Here is a 21,486-nt window from a genome sequence, read left to right on the forward strand (position 1 = left end):
GTTTCTGCAGTCAATATTTCAAAAAGTACAGGTGATTGAATTCTCCAAAACATAATTACTTTCCATTAGAATGACTCATAACTTTAATAGTAACCCATAATGTGTTTCACTTTCACACCAGTAAGCATTTTTTAAGAGTCGGCTTCAGTTTTCTCAAATGCTGGATATCTCATTTTAGAACGAAACTGTTCAAATGTACTGTAATGCGAATGAGGTACAAGAGAAGCACATTCCCTCACTCTGTAATCTGGTTAGGTCATGGCGGATGAGAGAGTCCTCTGGGCCGGTACTGTTATGTAGCTTACCTTGGCACCGGGTAGTCCCTCAAGCCCCGGTAATCCCATGGCCCCTGGTTCCCCCTGCAACACATGACACACCACTTACTGTGTCACCAAGAAAAAGTCACCGCTGAGATAAAGTAAGTGTTTCTAGTTCCCCCTCTCCGTTACCAAAAATGATGATGCTATTTTTGTCTCGCGCTCTGTAGGATTACGAGTTCGTTGAAAAGATATTCGAAGGCAAAGGGTATTATTCTAAGATTGTCAATAACTGTTTATCATAAAGCGAGCAAATGCAGATCAAAGCTACATTAAAGCAAGTAAATTCATTTCTGTCAGATTTCACACCATTCACATCTCTCCTCTTGATACCCTTGGCTGGGTATTACAGTAATACAACTATTCATGGGTCAATATGAATGCAATCCTAGGAGGTCAGTACTTCCATCTCACTGTACTACACTATATGTTCTATGACATACACTGTCACAGCTTGTAGGGTATACAAGAGATCGAAAAAAGAGCTCCATTTGAAAATTACAATTAGACTGCCTTCTGGCACTAAAAATAGAGACCAATTCCCTGCGCTCGAAAAGTGATGGCCTCTATCTGCCTCATCTTGCTCAAGCTGCCATGGAGAAATGCCATTACACAGTATAGAGGGGCAACGGGCGCTGACATAGACGGATTGTGCAGGTAATTGTCACACATGTAGATTGTCATGAATAAGCGAGTGTGGCTAAGGGGAGAGTGGGCCAGCCAGAGGATCAGCTGTGAGACGGATTGGGGCAATTCCACCACAGCTCCGGAGCCGCTCACACAATTTATTAAAATGTCAAATTAACATGCTGGTGAAAAATCGCTCTGCAACAAAACAATAAAAAATGCAATTGGCCCCATGAGAATAAAGAATTCAAGTTGATACCAGAAGCGTCGAATTGTTTCCATGTCTGTGTGGATTGTTTCAGGATTTGGGGAGGGGGCAGGGCATTAAAAGGGATGTACAAAGAGTAGAGAGGGTTCATAGGTTTCCGCTGGTAAGACAATATGGCACAGCAATTTCATACTGGCAGCAGATGTGATCGGTTTTTTTTGTTGGGTGTTGGAGTTCTACTGAGTGTGGCTAAGTGCTCAGGCTTGAGGGTGTATTGACTTATGGTGTAGTGAGCCATAGAGACAATGTTAGAAAGCAACTAGCTACTCTGACTTCTCCATCTTGTTGGGCAGCACACAAGAGAAATACTTTATACAAATATATTCCACAATCGAAAAGTTCTACTCACCGCAGTTCCATCATCTCCTTTGGGACCCTTAAAAAAAAGAAAATGACAGATCACTCCAGTGAATATGACAACTGCTAACATAAAAGTCATAAATAAACTTTGAAACATTCAACTGGTATGGTATGCAGCTATGTTAGTGTCATTACAATTTGTAGTGTTCATAATTTTTTTCTTTTTTCTTACTATTTCTGAATGTAAATCATGCTTACATTGAGTTATATGTAACTTTTCTCAAAGATTAAAAATTAAGTATCAAGCTCATATAATATAATCTGGTTATGACACAGTGCTGATGCTTAACAAACATGTGCCATGCATGTTTCAGGTTTTGGTTTCAACAACGTCCAAAAATAAGGAATTATTGCCAAACGAGGCCCCTGGTCCCTCTTAACACTGATTAAGATGCTCTCTTATTGATTGCTCCAGTGGAGCCGTTTGGCTGTGATGGATGCAGTACGGGGAGAAGCATCCTCAGGATTCAGCTGTGCTCCATGTGCATTGTGCACTGGGGAGATTGGAGTGTCTATTTTTTTTTTTGTCGCCACCTGAAGTGTTGGTTGTGGTGGATGGATCCCTGCAGGGCCTGTGAGTGAATGTCTCCCGGGATTGGACAAGATTACCAACTGTCTGATAAGAGGAGCAGGGGGAGCTGATAAGCAAATCGGGTCACTGCGACTTGGCACTGTGCAGAGCGGCTGAAGTTCTGAGTCCATTCTGCATATCAACGATGTTGTGCTGTCCTGGGGCTGGTCAGGGACACCTGTTTGAGAGTCAGGGGGCCTCTTAGCCTTCGCCAACCAGCGGCTCTCAATGAACATGATTGACTGTGATATAGGGGCCTCAGAAGGCACGATAACACCGCAGGGCCAGTCAGATTGTTTGTTATTCAGGTCTCCCAGGCTGTGCAGCTCATACAGTATCAGCGTGCCTGTGTGTTAGAGTTATTCCATAGTACACTGCAACAGATTTGCTTCAGGCACAACAGCGATTATTCTTACCGGAGCACCAGGAGCTCCAGGAGGTCCTAACATTGCTCCACCACTCTGAAAAGATATTTTTTTGTTATTGTTTCATGACTAAATGTGTTCACAATGTATAGGGAGAGAAATAAAAATTCAGTTTCTAAGCCACGTGAGTCAAACACATTTTCCTAAACCGCATGCACAGATTCCTTTCTGCCAATATGATGGAAGGTGTACGTGCGCTAAAACATGCACTCTATTACCCGCGGACATGTGTTACATCGCTGAGATAATGTCATGTGAAAAGTCTTTACCTGGAGCTTGTACAGGCTGCTCATCCCATTGCCCTCCACATAGGGGACACCCTAAAACACAATCATAGCAGTGAACCGGACATCTCTTCTCAGACCTTCCCTCCTGTTCTGTGGGTTTTATGCATCTATAGTCTTGCAGAAAACTATACAGTAGGTCTGGAGCGGTTACACACTGTTAAACCCTTAAATGCTACATGAGAGAGATCAATAGCTCAACCGCCTGGTGATTACAAAAAGGGGGAGGAAGAGGGGAAGAGAGAGGGAGAACAGAGAAGAACAGAGAAGAACAGAGAGCCGTGCACTTATTTAATCCTCGAGCCGCTGGTAACTCAAAAACTATAGTATCTGAGAACTACAAAAGAGCACACTGATTAAAAGAGATTGGGCTGTAAGAACTAGATAATCTAGACTTCTTGGACAGTATAAGAGCAGAAAAGAATGTTTTCCCCATGATGGATTGGGGGAGGGCGGCTATTGTAAATGGAGAGAAGGAGTCAAGGTTCTCATTTAGAAGCAAGTGGATGCCTGTGCCCTTTTCAGGCCACTGAGCCATCCCCTGTCCTCCCCGACTGCAGTTTATGAGACCGGGGTGTGGGGGGGCACAGCAGGTTCAAGGGGACGGCTGATGAATTATAGATTTGCCTTTGGAAGTGCTTACTCACTGGCCTTTTAAAGGGAGGGAACATGATTCATTGCCAGCGAGCAGGTCGCCACAATCTCATCATATTTGTACTTGTTCGTCAGTTGTGTTACTCTCGTTACACTAAACACTGTGAGACTGAGCAAAATGAAGTGCGCTGATGGTCGTTTCTGCAGCAAGAAATGCCAACGCAGAGTTTTGGCCCTAACCTTTACTAAATTAGGAGAAAAGAAGATGCTTGTGCAATGTGGATAAAAGCCAGAAGCCATGTTCAAACATTTTCAACATGCAAAGAATGTAGTTAGTCAGGTACTGTAACTAGATAACATGTACAGAAAGTCTACTGGAGGGTACATGTGAAGGCTCTGGAGAACACATGGCCCTAACTGAGCCACTGTGAGTCATTGTCACCAGCTGCTTCTTGATGAGGGAGGAGGAACTTACCGGAGGCCCTGGAAGCCCTGTTCTGCCCGGGGGGCCTTCACTCCCCTGCCAAACACAAACCATTAAAGACCATTAGAGCAAAGGGATTCTTCATTATGGCTTTGCCTGGAAATATATATCAAGCATAGTTCCCTGGTAGCACAATCCAACTATATGGAACCACACTTGCCAACCTTGAAAGTCCAGAAATCAAAGCCAAAGCATGGCTGGGTGTCCTCCCCCGGAAAAAAATAAGATTCAGAAACCTTATCTGCTGCACTCTGGTGACTTTTTATGTATATAATAGCAATGGAAATGTATAGTACAAAAACTATAAAGCTTTTGTCTGCATAGTGTAGGTAGCGAGTCTTATGTCTTCCTGGGTTCTGTGCATACAGTAGATGGATGTGCACACTATATGCCTTACTCACAAAGCCATTTTAGCTAATGTACATGGTAAGTGCTCAGATAGGTAGATGAAAACAATGGCTCAGTTATGAATATATGGATATGGATATGGAAATGTATAGTACAAAAACTGCATCTGCATCTTTTAATTCGAATTAGAGCACATTACATTTTTGGCGTAATGTATTTTATTGACTGTTTGGAAACAGCAGTGACTGTGTAGGGCCTAGATTTGTTTGTGTTACTATTTTCAACAAATACAGTAAATGAGCAGATTTTAAAATTTGATCAAAATATAGGAAGAAATCGGGAGAAATGACACCATGGGAGAAAATCAGGAGTTTCCGCGGGAAAATAGTAAGGGTTGGCAAGTATGGAACCACAATGTGTAAATTTGTATCATAAGAACTATGGAGTCATTTTTTCTTTCATTTTACCATTAAAGATTAATGATGGAACTGGAAAATAGTGGAAAATAGTGAGTAAAGAAATGTTACTTATATTGCAAGTGACAGCCATATATTCATAACTGAGCCATTGTTTTCATCTACCTATCTGAGCACTTACCATGTACATTAGCTAAAATGGCTTTGTGAGTAAGGCATATAGTGTGCACATCCATCTACTGTATGCACAGAACCCAGGAAGACATAAGACTCGCTACCTACACTATGCAGACAAAAGCTTTATCAGCAAAACACCTTACTTTCTCTCCTCTTCCTCCGGTTTGGCCCATTGGACCGGGTCTACCCATAAGCCCCTGCAAACAGAAGAGCATCCAACAGTGAAATCTGGTCTACACCTCAATAGAAAAGCATTGAACATGTCATGATACAAAGACCTTGAACAATATAGAGGTGCTTTGTGGTGTGTTATTATGAAATAGATTGGGGCTGCTTACTGGGGCTCCTGTACGACCCGTCACACCTGGAAGTCCTGGTACCCCAGACAAACCCTGGAAGAGACACAGTGGATTAAGATTTCATATCATTTCTCAATAACAAAGATAATTCACATTAAATTTTATAGCAACGATGCACCTATATGGCTCATTCATGTGGGCTTTTAAAGAAACATAAAGTGAAAGGGTGTAAAGGGAAAGATGCCCTCATTCCGATGTGCAGATCTTTCACCAGGACCCACATGCACTTTAGTGCTCCATGCTCCACTCTGCCTTGCACCTATTCTGAGGTAAGATGAGGACTTAGTTTTCTTTGAAAGGTAACAGGTGTAATGAAGACTCCCTGCGGCGAACGCCAAGCCTACTCACAAACTTGTGAACACGCTCGCTTACACGCCAAGTAAAAAATTAATTATGTTGAGTCCATCTGCAGTGCTTATCTGTCAAGTTTAATTTCCCTTATAAAAACATATCGCCAGACATCCAGGCTTCCTCCCTTGGTTCAATTTAACAAAGTAATGGGTCACTGCTGTGATTCACAAACCATGGTGCGTGGGGAAGTTTCCACCTAGTGAGAGACTATTGAGTAGGTAGACTTCTGCTGCGGTAAAAACACCTCCAATATGTATATTACTTCTTAGAAACAACACAAAGCCTTTTCAATGTTTTATTACTGAAAACAAAATTAAATAAATAAGTGAAATAATCATGAAAATGCTGAATTTATCGATATGTTCCCAAGGTGTCCCAGCTGAATTAATGGCTGTTTGCGACACAGTAAGAAGATACTTTCACAGCATTCTGGTCACAGCACTGAAGAAAATAACTATCGCAGTTACACAAATCATCTGCTTATGCAATAATTTGGGACAATATGGAGAATTTCAGGTATGATTTTCCTCAAATTGCACCTGTATGTGCTGCCAAAGTGTACAAACACTTATACTCTTCATCAGTCCGATGATGGATCTCTGCTCTCGTTAGCTAGTTTATTGTTTGTGTCAATTACAGGCCAACGTCACTTAAGGGGACAGGTGGGGTGGGGGGTGTGGGGTATGTGTGTGTGTGTGTGTGTGTGTGTGTGTGTGTGATATTCATCTAAATTGTACCTTATTTTATCCTGTGCTATTGTAATATGCTTTGGCAATGGCAACACTCAATACTACTTGATTCCTGCCAATAAAGCTTTTTCTGAATCTGAATCTGAAGTGTTGTAATGTTTAATTTTACTGTGCTACATTTAATGACATTCCTACATGCAGCATCTTTATTCCTTTTCACAGATGAGAAAAGGGATTTGTTTTTCATTTGTTTTGGTGTTTGTTGGATTGTGGAGATTGCATTTACATGCAATTATTACTACCATTCATTTTGTTTAGAGGGAAAACAACTTTTAATAGGGCTGAAGAGAATGTTTTTTTCATTGAGCCTATCAAGTCTAATAGCAAATGTGCCTGTTAGTGTAATTCTCATTCTCTTTTGCCATCGCAGTTCATTGCTAAAAGATGACCTATGAATTGCTTCTCAGCACTTCTAAAGAGCCTTGTTTTTTAATTAGTGCACAAAGGCAGCATGGGCTACAGTCTCTGAGAAACAGCACCTCAGAGAGTGCAAAGGATGGAGCATAGTGCACATGCAGGATCGAGGATAGCTTTTGATAGGTTCTTTTGAAAATAGACGATTAGTGTAGACAGGGTGCAGGTTGAGGTAGGTATTACAATATATTTAGATTCTTTTGAAAATCTACCTCTAAATGTTAATATCCTGAGTGACTTCCTGATGGTTACATAAATAATTGATTAATTTGTTTAGTTTAAGGCAAACCTTTTTTTCCTCACCTCATCTCCTTTATCTCCTGTAGGGCCTGGGAACCCTCTCTCTCCTTTTACTCCCTGCAGGACGGCAGACCAGTGAGGGAAGGGAAAGTTAATGTTTTCCACCATACATGAAAAAGCCTAAAATTAAAGGCTGAGGTCTGTAAACTTCATAATGTCTGTTCACCTCTTACAGCATAGGACTTGGAATTGCCTAGCCTATTTCACCGTGGTACAACACTGTATCCATAGCAACAACTTCTGCAGCCAGCACATAAGAGTGTATGGAATAATATGAGCTGTAGAGGAGCTAGCTAGGCTGCCAAGGATAATCCAAAATGTGATTTCTGAAAAGTGTTTGTCAATTTTTACGGGGGATATAAGAGATTAAACAATAGCTTCACTAAACAATATTATAGAACAAGGCGATCATGTTTGTGGTTACTTTTGGCATGCTGAGAAGTGTGATAATTCATTAATATTCACAAAAATTACACTAACCACAGTAATGTTATATAATGTTGGGTATATGTATGCCTGGTATTGTCTACCTTTGGGCCTTCTTTCCCAGGGTTACCGATAGGGCCTCTCACACCTTGATCCCCCTGTTTAGGACAGGAGCATATGTCCACACACACACACACACACACACACACACACACACACACACACACACACACACACACACACACAGCATTTGATATGCCACCCCCATTAGCACTGAAAAGTGTCACGGTCAGATAAGCATGTTGGCAATGTCAGTTCCAAATTGGAGTGACATGCTGGTGAGTGACTCCTACCTTCTCTCCCTCCCTGCCCTCCACTCCGGGCGCTCCGGGGGACCCCTTCTCCCCCTTCTGCCCAGGCAGGCCTGGGACTCTTGTGTGGCATACACTGCAGGCGTTCTGCCAGTGCAGGGAAAGCAGGAAGCAAAAGTGGTGGCACAGATAAGATTTCATCAAGATGAGTTGGTGCACTGCATTTGCGCCCTTTATTATTTCACATCCCCTGGGTGGAGGACAAGACCCCAACTGACACAAAATGTTCTCTAAATGTCTGCAGAGCAGAAATAATGTGGCCCCACCAAGAGTGTCTCTCATCTAGGTGAGTGGTGAACTTTGTCAAACTCATTGACTGTGACATTTAGGTGAGAATCTTAAATATCATTGTCCTCTATCCAGTCTAGATATAGGCACTGCACCTTACAGAAAGAGGTAAGGGCTCCAACTTGGGGAAAAGTCTAATGCACAGCATAAAACTAGAAACAGAGTCTGAAATACAAAATGGAAATTTATACAGCCTTGTTATCTACTCATCTGCCAAGATACAAGGGAATAATTTAAATAAAGCAAAATAATGAATGATTGTTACTACTGGGTTTACTAATGGAAAGTAAAAAAGAACAATGCCTGACTTTAGTCCATTTTTTGTAGGTTTCATGAAAGTATTGAAAGTATCAATTAGAGTGCCCATTAACTGACTCTGATGAGGGCTGTAAACTACAGCAGAATCTAATGGAACATTTAATGGACAAAAGAAGGGGTGACAGCCGAGGCAGGGGTGACAGAAATTAGCAAAATTATAAGACCACTGGCATCAGTGGCATTTAAGCTCTCTATCAACAATTAGTAATGTGAGGGCATTGTATGTATTGTCAGATTTGAAATGCACAAAGTCTTAAAACAAAAAGCGTCAATTTAGCTAAGTGCTCTCCTGCAGATAACAACATGGTGTAAAGTGACAAATATGTGGCAAATAACGGGAAACACAAGAAATCTCTAATTTTGGAGGGTTGTCATTCACTGTAACACACTGGCTTATGTGAAATTTGCCCATTATGAAAGGCCACAGGGAACAGACACAAAATAGAAACTTTTGCCATTGAACTGTCTTTCATTTGTCTGACGGCATAAAATAAATATGCACTGTATAAGTATTTGGTCTTTTCTCTCTTTTCCTCATACTTTTACTTTTGGTCTGTACGGAAGAGGATTAGGGCCACATGTGAAAAATTTATTTGAGTTCTGAGATTAATCTCAGAATTCTGAAAATGAAGTCAGAACTCTGACTTTTTCTCCATCCATCTATGGAGATTATATTAACCATTTTTTATAATAGCGAGTGAGTGGTTAAATACTCAAAATGCTTTCTTATTTGGACTTTTTTGTTTGGTTTTGCATGAAATTTAGCATACATGTTCCAAACAACCCTGATGCATACCAGGTTTCATAGTGATTGTTCAAATCCACTTTCAGCTATAAGACAATATGTTACAAGTCACGTTGTCCCACCAGATTTAGAAATATCAAATTCCTCTTATCAGTTGATTTAAACATGCCAACACAAAGCCAACCGGCTTGAATATATCATATTCAAGTTAATATATCAAGTTAATGGTAGTTGGGCAAGCTGTCATGGAGTTATGGTCAGTTTTGTAATGGAGATTAAGCAGTTATCTGACTGGGCTGGTTTATAAAATATTTGTGTATCTCTAAGGTTGTGTAGCATGTTTAATGACTGTAGGACAAACAGTATGGGCGACATAGCCAAATTTTCCAAATTTGGCATTTAATTATTGCTGGCCCATTCAGGCCCACTGGTGTCCCACTGAATCTGAATGAGGAAAGTCATCCTCAACCATACTGTTATGTCTCTAACATGCAGTGTCCTACAGTGAAGAGAGAAAAAATAAACTTCCAAATAAAATGATATAGACAAACCAAACTAGGGATGATTTTTATGTGTTGAACTCACATGGCAACAAAATGAAAATAAATTTGATGAATTCTTTATGACTCCTCACATGGTGGATGCAAAAGTTTCACACAGCAAAAACTAATCTAAAACTAACTAGACCTGTCTGTCCACAGATGGCGAGTCTGATGGGGCATCTTCTGATTATCTCCGTATTAAAATGTTTTTGCACTCATATTCACATTGCATTGGCATGATATGCCTTTTATCTTCCCATTCCATCAATGCATAAGAAAGCTGCTATGAAGACTTAAAATATTACAAATGTGCTATTAAAAAATGTTGTCATATGATATGACTGTGTTATGTGCTATGTGCGCCCCTCACAAACAAGTGATACTGCAACTCTTGTGAAAGATTATTCCAGTCTTTTCTAGAGACAGTTCTTCCAATCATCCTGATGGAGGCACTCAAGGGCTTTTACTTTCTCTATACACCAGTGGCATCCATTTATATTAGTACTGTAGGTCCCTTTGAAATAAACAGACATTGCTCATTTTATTAATAGTAAATCAAGCACATCTTTGCATGTTATTGTTTCTCAAATGCTCATATTGTCATAACTATGAGGGGAAAAGTACCTTGAGCAAAGCACTCATGTCTCCAACAATTGGCAAGGCAGTCTGTCAAAAAGAAAAAAAAATATCCATGAAGCATGGTCACAGACATAATTTCATCTTGCATACATCTGAAATTTTTCACTAATATGTTGCTTTTGTTACAACTGCATCTTGTAAATTGCACAATATCAGCTTATGACACCATCTCATATGCTTTTAAAGGATAAGTGAAAAGTTTTTAATACATTTTAGTTCAGCAACTCAAATAATTTTGAATAGCAGCCTGTGTATTTTTGAAAATATAAAATGGGATGTAAATGGGTTTCATGGGTCCTTGCAGCACATTAAGCACAGCGTAAACATTCAATTCATATAAACAGGTTAAAAATGCTAAATTTACAAGGCTTTTATGCAACAGCAGCAGCACTTTTATAATACTCATACTACAGCTATCAGAACCAAATGGTGGGGCTTACACGCACTTTTGAAAGACAAGTTGATGTGTGTGTGTGTGAGTGTGTGTGTGTGTGTGTGTGTGTGTGTGCATGTGTGGGCGCACGCATGTGTAGTTGACTGCACCAGGATGTCTTACATGTGCTAACAAGAGGGTGCAGCCAATTTGTCATAAACTGAAACACTTTTCCTGAAAGCAGTGTTGGTTAGCGAACAGCAGAACAGTAGGAGTGCCTGATAAATATCCCTAACTCATGTGCTGCAATCTGCACTGTGACTTTGATTTTGAGATGAACTCAGTAGTTGACAGCACCACTGATGTGCGGCGATGGGGAAGTTCTGAACTGCTTACTTACTCGTTCACCCGGGGGTCCAGGAGGGCCTGGGGGGCCCGCTCTACCGGGGGAGCCCTTTAATTGAGACAAAAAAGGAGTTATCAATACCCCCAGCTACGACATCCAGGAGACATGCAATGCTGCAATTCTTAGCCTCTGCTTTTACACCCATCTCTGTTGGTGGGGATTTGTGTCCAGGAGCTGTGACACATCGTACTTGTTCATGCACAGTGGGTAGCTGACATTCTTTTATGCTGTTGGCCGTCTTTTATCTGCTGATGTGTGTGTGTGTGTGTGTGTGTGTGTGTGTCTCCCACTAAGAGAGAGGGCGTGAGGCGGAGTAGAAGGAAGACTGAGCTCACTCACCTCTCGTCCTGGAGTTCCAGCAGGGCCAGATAAACCCGGGGGTCCGCGAGGGCCCTAAGAAACGGCCAGATACTCTAATGAGTTTGACGATAATGTTCAACACAGCTATCTGTAGATGCTGCCCAGCATTTTGTGTAATGTAAAGTAATTGCACACTAGCCACAACATCAAAGAACTGGAAATCACTGAAAATGAACTTTTGTGTGTTGTGGATCCAGGGAATTCTTCCACAGACCTCAATTCCTGGCTTTCCTGAAGGTCCCACGGGGCCCTAAGAACACATCACACATCTTGTTAACACCATCTGCCCTCTAGCACCCAGGATCCAATAAAGGAATTGTGTTAGACAACCTCTTGCTCTATTGATTCCCTGTTTCCAACAATCCTGTATTTCAAAAAAAACAAAGCAAACTCACCCACACTTAAATCTGTGAGGTTCAAAACTAGCAGCACTGAGCATATATGATGAAGAGCAGAGCGTAACACGGCAGCACTTCACAGCACTGACCTGCTTTTCCCATCTAACAGTATATTTAATGAACTATGATATTGGATCTCTTTTTTTGAGTGCCTGGAGACGAGACTCTGAATTAAAAGATTTGACGGTTCGACCTAAATGATGAATGTGGGAAACACAGAGCGATCGATACAACAGCGCACTCACAGGGGGGCCTATGACACCCTCTCCAGGCTCGCCTTTTTCACCGTGGTCTCCTGGCAGTCCTGGGACTCCTCTCTCACCCTGACAAAAGAAACCACAAAGAAACAGTCAGGGGGGTTCTGATGATACCAATGAACCCATTGAAGGAGAGCTCATGGAGAGCTACCGCGCTGCATGATCATTAAGTATTTAGACTATGCCGGAACTCATTTTCTCCTTATGTTTCAGCTTAAGTAGCTTCAAGGATATGAAATACAACTCTATATTCTAGGTCAATGGCACGCACACATTCTTTATATTCTTTATCTATTTCATTTAAACTATTGCATGTCTTGTACTGAGTTACACAGTATATTCAAATCTAAAAGACCATTTTTTTCATGGCAGTGCCATTACAGCAAGAATTGGGATATCTTAAGCACTTCATTATCCAAACCTGCCACCTAGCATGGCATACGTCATTTCATCAGAAAACACTATAATCCCTACTTTCATTTACATTTATCAAGTGCCACACAGTAGCACAGCTTGGCTATTCAAATCATATTATAATGCCTATCCTGTACCTGCACAGTTACAGACAGATTTTAAAGAGTTAAAGACGCTAAAGGTGAAGCATAGCCACTGTAAATAGTACTGATCTATCTGGAGAAGCTAAGATAGGATGGTTTGCATTGGTCCTGCTCCACCACAGAGGATCCTACCTTGGGCCCGCGAGCCCCTCTGGTTAGAGGCATCCCATCGCCCTGCAAAGCCACAGGAAAAAGTCATCAGAAGAGGGATTCACAGCCCATTCAGCAACAATTCACTTTGAGAGCCGAGGTGCAGCCCAAAACACTGTTCCACTGCTGGAATTTAAATTGGAATATTGAATCTCTATGAGCTACACCCCACAGTGCAAACAGTCTGAACACTGCGCTGCATAGCGAGCTCATGTTCAATACTCTTTACAACATTTTTAATAGTTTCTATGTAGAGAGACAGACTGATAATGCCATACCACAGAGAAAAACCTTGATTGGGACTGAGGCTACTGTAAGCACTATTTACTATACACTTCAGATGGGACATTGATTTCTGTGGTCAGCATGTATTAGTGTTACAAGTCCTACATTGCACAATGTAAATTAGCTGTTCCAAAGTTGGATTTGAACTAACACAGCAGTTCTGAAGTTTTAGTGAGAAATGTACTAATTCCCCTGAACATAAAATAGAGTTTGGGAAACAAAGAAATTTGAAAAAACAAATGATACGATCCTGTAACTCTTTGTTTATTCTTTTGAAAAAAAATACCGGAGAGCTAATATGTTCCACTACAAATTATCCATTCGGCTCTCTGTAATGAAACAAAAACCTTCACGCTAGTACTTCAGTGGGGAGACAGATTGCTAATCCTTGCAAATAATACAAGTCAAAGAAAACGAAGAGCAAATTGGTCATTATTCATTTAAAGGTAAAATCAATGAAGTGACATTAGCTACATGAGCAGGCTGACTCATTAAAGCAGCTTGAAGACACTGAGACTGTCTGCATCAGGTTCTCTGTTTATAGCTTTTTTCTTGCTTTGTCTTACATAAGACTATACAGTGTGTGGGAATCTCTTTTCTATTTAAGGCTTTGATCCATTTTTCCTCAATGCACCCACATGCAGAAGAAGACTCTTAAGTGTGTCACGGACTGCTTGGATCTATGGATGGACTTTCTTTGTCAGCTTTTTGACTACTTATCAACCAGAGTAGCCACTGGGCTGTTGTAAACAGCCGACACACACACACACACACACACACACACTGCTCTCCTGTCCCAATCCTGCTCTCATTTTCACAGTGCTGGAGTACATTAAAGAGGTTTAAATACTTCTGCCTGAATGCAATCTTTCCCTTATTACTCTGCGCAACTGAACACATTACCCCGAGCTTGATGAGTAGGTCTGCTGTCAAGCTTAATGTTTAGTTTAGCGTTTCCGCACACAAACAAACACGATTGTTTAAAGCCATGGAGTACTTGCTGGTGATTGAACAGTGCGAGCGCTGTCAACCAAGACTGCGGCCTTGGCTGCACACGCGCTGCCGTTTGGTGATGCTGTAATGAACACTTCTATATGCAAAGCCATGTCCATAAAAGAGAGTGCCTCAACAGCTATAAGCTCCAAAATGGGAGTGGATAGGTGATTACCCAGGCTGGGGTTATCCAATGGTGGATTACTTAATGGCATTGCATCTCCATAATGTCATGGCAGCTAGGCAGCTGGAGGAGGTGGTCTCTTTTGACTTGTCTGCTGCTGTCCCAGCTGTTTGCAGATGATCTACGCTCTATGAATTTGTATTGGATTTTGTGTGTGTGTGTATGTATGTGTGTGTTCCTGTCCAATAGTGGTTTTGACTCATGGTCTAATATTTTCTTGAGCACAGCTATCTGTGTATCCTGTGGCTCCAGGGCCAAAGCCAACAAGGTCAGATAAAGATGATTGTCTAAACTCTTAATCTGGTACCCACCATATATCCAGGTGCAGGCTCTCCAGGCTCGCCCTTAGGTCCAGGTAATCCCTGGGGCCCTATCACTCCTCCAGAGTCCCCCTACAGACAGACAGACAGACAGACAGACAGTATTCAGGGGTTCCTGCACAAACGTTCAGATTGGCTCTGCTGTCTCAGCAAAGTGCGCTGGGTGACACACGGGGGGCGGGGGGCAGGGGGCAGGGAGGAGTCAGGAAGGTAAAGCAGGGGCAGATGCCACTTACCCAGAGTTAAATCACACATCAATAGGTGTAAACATTAAAAATGGTTTATTACAGGCGGCAGCTTTTGTGACTACATGGACGCTTACAAATCCATCACCACGTCCTATACCAGGCTGTAGGCTGGGAATCTCTTCCCACTAGGCAGGAGCAGCGCTGACTGCTTGCTGTCTCCTGCCTCTCTAGACAAGGCTCAAATATATCACTAAAAATTGCCTCTTGTCATTAATATATTGTAAATCAAATGTTTACGATACTCTATCTCAAGAGGGAAATCTGCTTAGTTTTTATGTAACCCCCCTTAAAAAAAGGAAACAAAAAAACCAGAAGGATTAGAAATGTGGATGGATGTAGGAGGCTGAAGCATGTTTAGGTTTACTGTTGCAGCAGACTGACTCTAGTGGGTGGGGTGCCTTGAGTAAGGCTTCCCTTATTTTGACAAGTGCCAAAACCCCATCAAACAAGCATGTCAGCTGAGCATTTTTCCACTTTCAGCACAGTATTTGGAACAAGTCCTACTGCAACAACAAATTTGTGTACAAATAACAGAGTAGTCAGAGGCATCAAAAGATGAAAACACAACGTTACAACGTGATTGAAGATGGCATGCGGGGTTAGTAATCTGGAAAAGTGTCTTCACAAGTTGTCTAGCATGTTCAACCTGTGATAAAACATCATAGCTGCACATTTTTCTCTGAGGTGAGAACTTGATTTGAAGTTTACCTACCTTTTCTCCTTTCAGGCCATCTCTCCCAGGCACCCCCGGCTCCCCTGACGAGCCCTGTAAATAGTGGTGAAAAGAGACACATCTATCACCGGGCCTTCATCTCCTCACACACATTTATCTCCTCCTCCTCACTGCTTCAGCGGGCTGCCGTGTTCCAACATAATTTCCCTTAGCCAGGATTTATGAAATGCCTCTTTTCCCTCCCTGCTTTTGAATAAAGACAGATGCTCATTACTGAAGCAGGTGTGGAGAACAGATTGGGCCTCTGCCTCCGTTCCTGGCATAAAGCGCTCAGATTTGCCTCTTTCCACTAATTAATTCTTAAATTTGATTACTGATCGTCTGTGTAAAAATTCTGGACTTTTCTTCCTACTTCCTCTCTGTCTCTGCCTGTTGCAGTTTATCTACTTATCTCTCTCTTCCCTTCTGGCAGGCTGAATCGGGGAATAGCGGAAATGGCAAGGTGACAGATAAGGCAATGAGAGGAGGGGAAGCTTGACATGCAGCTGAAGGCTACAGCAGTGTGTATACTTACTGCCTCGCCTGGGAGTCCTGGGAGTCCGATGGGGCTAGGTGGACCTTCTTTCCCCTGGAAAAAAGCAAGTGAAAACAGATACTTTTGGTTATTTGCTCCCTTTGCTAAGTGATCACAGTGAAAGAGCTTTCAATGTTAAAGCCCAGCCAACTTCACTGGAGGCTGACTTCCCAGAGTGTTTTTAAATAGCAGTCTCGGTTAAGTCCTGCCCCTGCAGCCACGGCCTTTTTAATAAACCATAGTTAGTGTCAAGGCAGTTACTGTATGTTGAGGTTGCATCATGTATGAGCAGCTGTAGGTCTGCATGCACAGAGTTCAGATAAAAGCTTATATCCTGGTTATGGTCTTATTCTGGATAAGCTGTTTATATGCATTCTTTTCTCCCACTCATTATTGTCCTTGCATACATGGATAAACTGAATGTTCCACACATTACCATGGAAACTGAGCTTATGCTTAGTTAACTAATACTAGCTGAGAAAAGGAGTATACATGCCTCAGTGTCCTGGCTAATATCAGGATATCCAAGTGATCTTATTCGGGTTTCTCATAGGCCATAGGACACATTATTATGAACGTGGTATGATATTTACATGAATTTCAAAAGGATATTTCAGTCTCCTGAATGATAATAGTTTGCATACAATTCAGTGTGTTTAAATGCATTTGCAATAGATTAGCTATTCATATTCATCATATATTCATATTCATGGAACGAAAACCAGCTGAAGAAGCCAACAGCGAATTTGATAAGATGTTTTCATGTCTGAGTATACTGGATATTGGCATATTCCAGCAGTTGTATTTGGCTTTTCTAAAAAGTTTATCCAAGATATTGTAAATGAGATTGGCACTTACATGTGCCAACTCTTAATGGAATATTTTAAAACTAAAATTGATATTAATGTGCTGGTCAACACACTCAATCTTAGCCATGGTGATTAGCCAGGATGATTTCAGCGCAGTCACTGTTGTGGCTGTGACCCTTCTAGGTATTGTCTCACCCCCGTTTTCGTTCAACAGATTTTTAAACTGCTCCTTTTAACCTGCAGACATGAGATGGGTATGAAAGAACTCACCTCTGGTCCTTGATCTCCTTTTAGGCCTGGCAGCCCCATGCTTCCCTTTAACCCATCCAAAAAGTGGGTGGTAGGGAGAGAGAGAGAAAGACAGAGAGAGAGAGAGAGAGAGAGAGAGAGAGAGAGAGAGAGGGGGGGGGGGGGGGGGCGGGGGGGGGGGGGGGGGGGGGGGGGGAGAGACAACAGACTTTTGACTTGAGGTTTTTGTTTTCTGAACAATTACACTAGAGCATGTACTGCTGAGTGGGGCCCTGCAGAAAATACATGTTTTCTGTCTGAGTTCAATGGAAATACAGCACAGAAAACATATCCCCTGCCAAGGCTTCATACAGCTCTTACTGCAGGGGCTTTTTGTCAATAATGCCTTAGCATCAACAAAATCTATACTACCTTATTCTGACAACAGTGACACATACATTGCAGCAGGCTACATGCAGAGGTACACAATGGGCATCAATTATGGACCAAGGAACATGATTTTGTGAAGAATGGATATGGATACCAAAGGAATATTATATCAGTGTACATCTCGAGTCTCTTCAGCCATCCAACAAGTTACCTTGAAGCCTTGCCGTCCTTGAGCTCCTCTCTCCCCCTGTACAAGGTAAAGGAGACAGACAACCATCATCCCCCAAGACATGTAAAAGGAAAATACTTAGGTAAAGCATTCTACTTGCTGACTCCTATCAAGATTAAATGGGGAAAAAAACATTGTGGTCAAGGACCTTCACAACGTTCTCTTATATTATGTGCAGACTGAGAACAGTAGGGCACTTGAGTATTTCCTTTTTCATGTTTGCTTCTGTGCTCTGACAATGTGGATCAAATCAAATGAGCGACTTTTTAAAGATGTAACCCTATGAAATAACACTTCATGCCCTGTGCCTTCATACCATGCACACTTACAATGCTTGCTTACTTTGGATGCCTGCCATGATTGAATACATCTTTTATTTGCAGATTCATATATTTATACATATAATTTGGTTTTCTTTTTTCATTTTGTCATATTAGAAGACAGTCTCTTGATGTCAATTTGATGGTCAATAGCTGCATCAGCTGCCTTTATAATCTGCCTGCCTCATGTACAATAGATGCATCTGTTTTGTGAGCTTCCAACAAAACTTGTACACCAATTTATTCTGCGCGCCACGTCTGCAGAGCACAGAGACCACATCAAGCTCTATTTGAACAGCAGGTGCCGTTCAATTGTTCTTGCTAAGTCAAATATCAACACTGCATTGTTTGATATTATATTAAAAAATATAAAACATTTTTCATGCTGTGGTGTCAAATTCTGGGTGCAATGTTGTAAATCAGTGCTTGTCTGTAATAAGGAATAATAATGAGGAAGATAGTTACCTGATCTCCCATTTCTCCCTTCTGGCCCTTCTCCTTCATTTCATCCTCATACATGAGAGAAAAAAAGACCACTTTAAAATCTGATTCAGTTGCTGATATGCTTTAACGATTACTTGAATTCCCAAAGATTCTACAGCTGTACCTTGAGTAAGATTTGAAGTACGACCACAGAAAAGAGAGAAGCATTTCAAGCTTTATGATATAAACATGTGCTTACAGTTCCAGAGAGCTGTCTTAATCCGTGAGCTGTCATCACCTAGAAGCAATGAAAGAGACACAATGTTCTCCAAACCACCCACCAGTAATCTCACAAACAATTAAATAAAACTCAGCCTTTATGAGCAATTGATTGGTTTTCAAGGCAAAGCAGAAGTAACAACTGTTTCTTGCAAACTCAAAAAGACACAAGCCGCACCTGACTTCCCTGTTACCAATCTGAACCTCACCAATCTGAACCTCAATTTGATTGGCAGAGACAAAAATAAATTGCTCTTTGAGATGGGATGTTTTTAGAAAAATTATAATAATTTATTTATATAACACATTTTGAAAAGCTTAGAAATGGAGTGCAAGGTCACTGGACTGGGGCGTTTAGTAACAAAACTGAATAAAATGGAAGGGGAAAGGTTGGCAACCAGCTGAGGTAGACTGATGCTCGAAACTATTGCAACTGAAGAGGAGAAACTGAAGAGTAGAAACCAAAGTGTTCCTACAGAGCAACTTTCCCTCACAACATCCCCCTCAAATCAGAGGTTCCAATGTATTTTGGCCCCATGTATCACAAACTGAGCAAAGCAATCTAGATAGCAAATCTAATTTCATCTGTGTTGATCAAAACTAAATCTAAATTTCCCCAGCCTCAGGTTAATTCTAAACACATGCACTTACAGTTGACAATGCAGTCTTACAGTTTTTTACAATTGGTTACAAGCATGTCTCAATGCTAGACTCACTTTTTCAAAACTCTTCACACTGTTAGCACAACAGAAGTCTATGCGGACCAAACTGTGACTGACTCTTGCCTTGCTTTAACACAAAATGCATTGGTTTAACACAAAAGACATTCAATGACCACAGCTTTCAAAATTCTTGAATTCTTTTCTCAGTCAACCACCAGCAGAACCATGTGTATCTACAGCCCATTTTGCAAATGCTTACATACTCTTTTCAAAACTTAAATTTAAGTTCAAAACCTAACATACATTCAAGTGGACAGCAATTTGCCATCCCATTCCATTGAAATACATTCAAAATCAAATAGTGAAAAATGATTGATTGAAATTATGTAAATGAGACCAACCACAGGTGATTCCCATCTTAGTCCCATCTCATTACCACATATACAGTAGGTGTGATGTGGACGAAAACATGTGGCCAAACGCAGGAGACCGGGTGGACTACATAACATGATTTGTATGTTTTGTTTTGTTTTTTGAGCAAACTATTACAGTATTGACTTTTGTTTTCCTTACAGCAATTTTAATTTACTTTAATTTACTATTTTTGAATTACTTTATAGCAAAAAAAAGCACATTGAAGCTTTTCCTGTTTTCCTGTTGCATTCCTATGACTTGTTCCTGTAGTATACTGTAGTACATTCTATACACAGGTACCATTCTTACTGTATTTTGTAATGGGAACTTTGTTTACTGTAAAATAAGACAATGTACACATTTCTTATACAATTAACAATAACAACAAAACATATATATACACACAACAAAAAACTAGAGAGCACAAAATGATTTACTACATCAAAGATTGCCATAAAATGATGCATCTACTGTAATGCTACCTGTTGTTAGTGTTTTCTAGGTAATTGTGTTATGAGTGACAACGTGTTGCTGTTGGAGAAAACTAGTGCTGGCGTTTTGGTAGAATTATTTGATTTTGACACAAGTATGCAGTGTTTTGGTAGTTTTGGTGCATTTTGGTGCATTTTGGGTGTGAAATGAACTGTTGTGCCAAGCTGCATGTTGGTACAGACAACAGTGTGAAGAGTTTTGAAAAAGTGGACTCAGTATTGAGAAAAGTTTGTAACCAATTGTAAAAAACTGTAAGTGGATGTAGCCTAATGACAAGAGAAGCAAACTTGCAACTGGTAGGTTGCGGGGTCAAATCCCCATCCCAGCTGGGAAAATCTAGGTGGATGAAGTGAACGAGAAGCGAGAAACAAGAACCCTCCTTCGTCAACTATGGTCAAAATAACCTCAAGTAACTTGGCACTGAATCCTCAACTGTCCAAGTGGAGAGTTTAAATAATTAGCCCTCATCCGACGTGCAGCTTCTCGTCAAAGCCGTTGCTGTCACCTGTCCCGCCTAACAATGTCTCAGTGCCATTAGTCTGTGACCACATCACAGCTTCTCTCCATGTTCATCTCCTCTCAGCTTGATCCTATATTGTGGGAAGAAACCGTTAGGCTCCAGCATTCAGAAAGTGAAATCTATTGTTACAAAGGCAAAATGAAAAAATGAACCCTGCTGCAAACACACGCACATGCACACACACGCACACACACACACACACAAAACCATTTTTCTCAAGAGTGATGAAACACTGCATACTACAGCCTTTTACCATCAACACAACTTAACAGATTCAGTTTAATAGATTGTAAAATTCTATTCTAAAGCAATACTGTCAGCTATAAAAATAGGACTGTCTCAGAGCTAAAAAGAATGTTTTGCCACTTTAAGGGTGCTGGGGGAGTTGATGGCCATGCATGCCTATAAGCCCGCTGCTCCTCCCCGGCACTAATAAACAGAGGCACAAGAAGGTTTATGAAGGGAGGGTAATGATCTGAACCCTCGCTTCTGCTGTGTAAGGGAAATCAATGCTTAACTGCCAAAATTATCTGCCACGGGAAAGCAGAGAGCACAGACAGAGAGACTGG

At 41.1% G+C, this 21,486-nt stretch overlaps 1 protein-coding gene and 1 long non-coding RNA gene across 2 annotated transcripts in view; both read right to left on the minus strand.

The window, feature by feature from the left end:
- The window catches only part of LOC139913411 (uncharacterized), a 30,143-nt gene extending 12,874 nt beyond the window's left edge, over window positions 1-17,269 (minus strand). The window contains exons 1-17 of the mRNA XM_078288917.1: window positions 17,231-17,269; window positions 16,152-16,205; window positions 15,617-15,670; window positions 14,648-14,728; window positions 12,857-12,898; window positions 12,156-12,233; window positions 11,727-11,762; window positions 11,492-11,545; window positions 11,147-11,200; window positions 10,359-10,400; window positions 7,824-7,928; window positions 5,210-5,263; window positions 5,015-5,068; window positions 3,865-3,966; window positions 2,838-2,888; window positions 2,182-2,385; window positions 306-359 (exon numbers count right to left, since the gene is read on the minus strand). Coding sequence (XP_078145043.1) covers window positions 306-359; window positions 2,182-2,385; window positions 2,838-2,888; window positions 3,865-3,966; window positions 5,015-5,068; window positions 5,210-5,263; window positions 7,824-7,928; window positions 10,359-10,400; window positions 11,147-11,200; window positions 11,492-11,545; window positions 11,727-11,762; window positions 12,156-12,233; window positions 12,857-12,898; window positions 14,648-14,728; window positions 15,617-15,670; window positions 16,152-16,205; window positions 17,231-17,269 — 1,158 coding nt within the window. The remainder of the gene's footprint in view (window positions 1-305; window positions 360-2,181; window positions 2,386-2,837; window positions 2,889-3,864; window positions 3,967-5,014; window positions 5,069-5,209; window positions 5,264-7,823; window positions 7,929-10,358; window positions 10,401-11,146; window positions 11,201-11,491; window positions 11,546-11,726; window positions 11,763-12,155; window positions 12,234-12,856; window positions 12,899-14,647; window positions 14,729-15,616; window positions 15,671-16,151; window positions 16,206-17,230) is intronic.
- A 1,322-nt stretch (window positions 17,270-18,591) lies between these two features.
- The window catches only part of LOC144542346 (uncharacterized), a 36,149-nt gene continuing 33,254 nt past the window's right edge, over window positions 18,592-21,486 (minus strand). Inside the window, exons 10-11 of the long non-coding RNA XR_013507198.1 lie at window positions 18,810-18,848; window positions 18,592-18,637 (exon numbers count right to left, since the gene is read on the minus strand). This is a non-coding gene — a long non-coding RNA (uncharacterized LOC144542346). The remainder of the gene's footprint in view (window positions 18,638-18,809; window positions 18,849-21,486) is intronic.

This window comes from Centroberyx gerrardi, chromosome 15 (assembly GCF_048128805.1).
Source record: "Centroberyx gerrardi isolate f3 chromosome 15, fCenGer3.hap1.cur.20231027, whole genome shotgun sequence".
NCBI lineage: Eukaryota > Metazoa > Chordata > Actinopteri > Beryciformes > Berycidae > Centroberyx > Centroberyx gerrardi.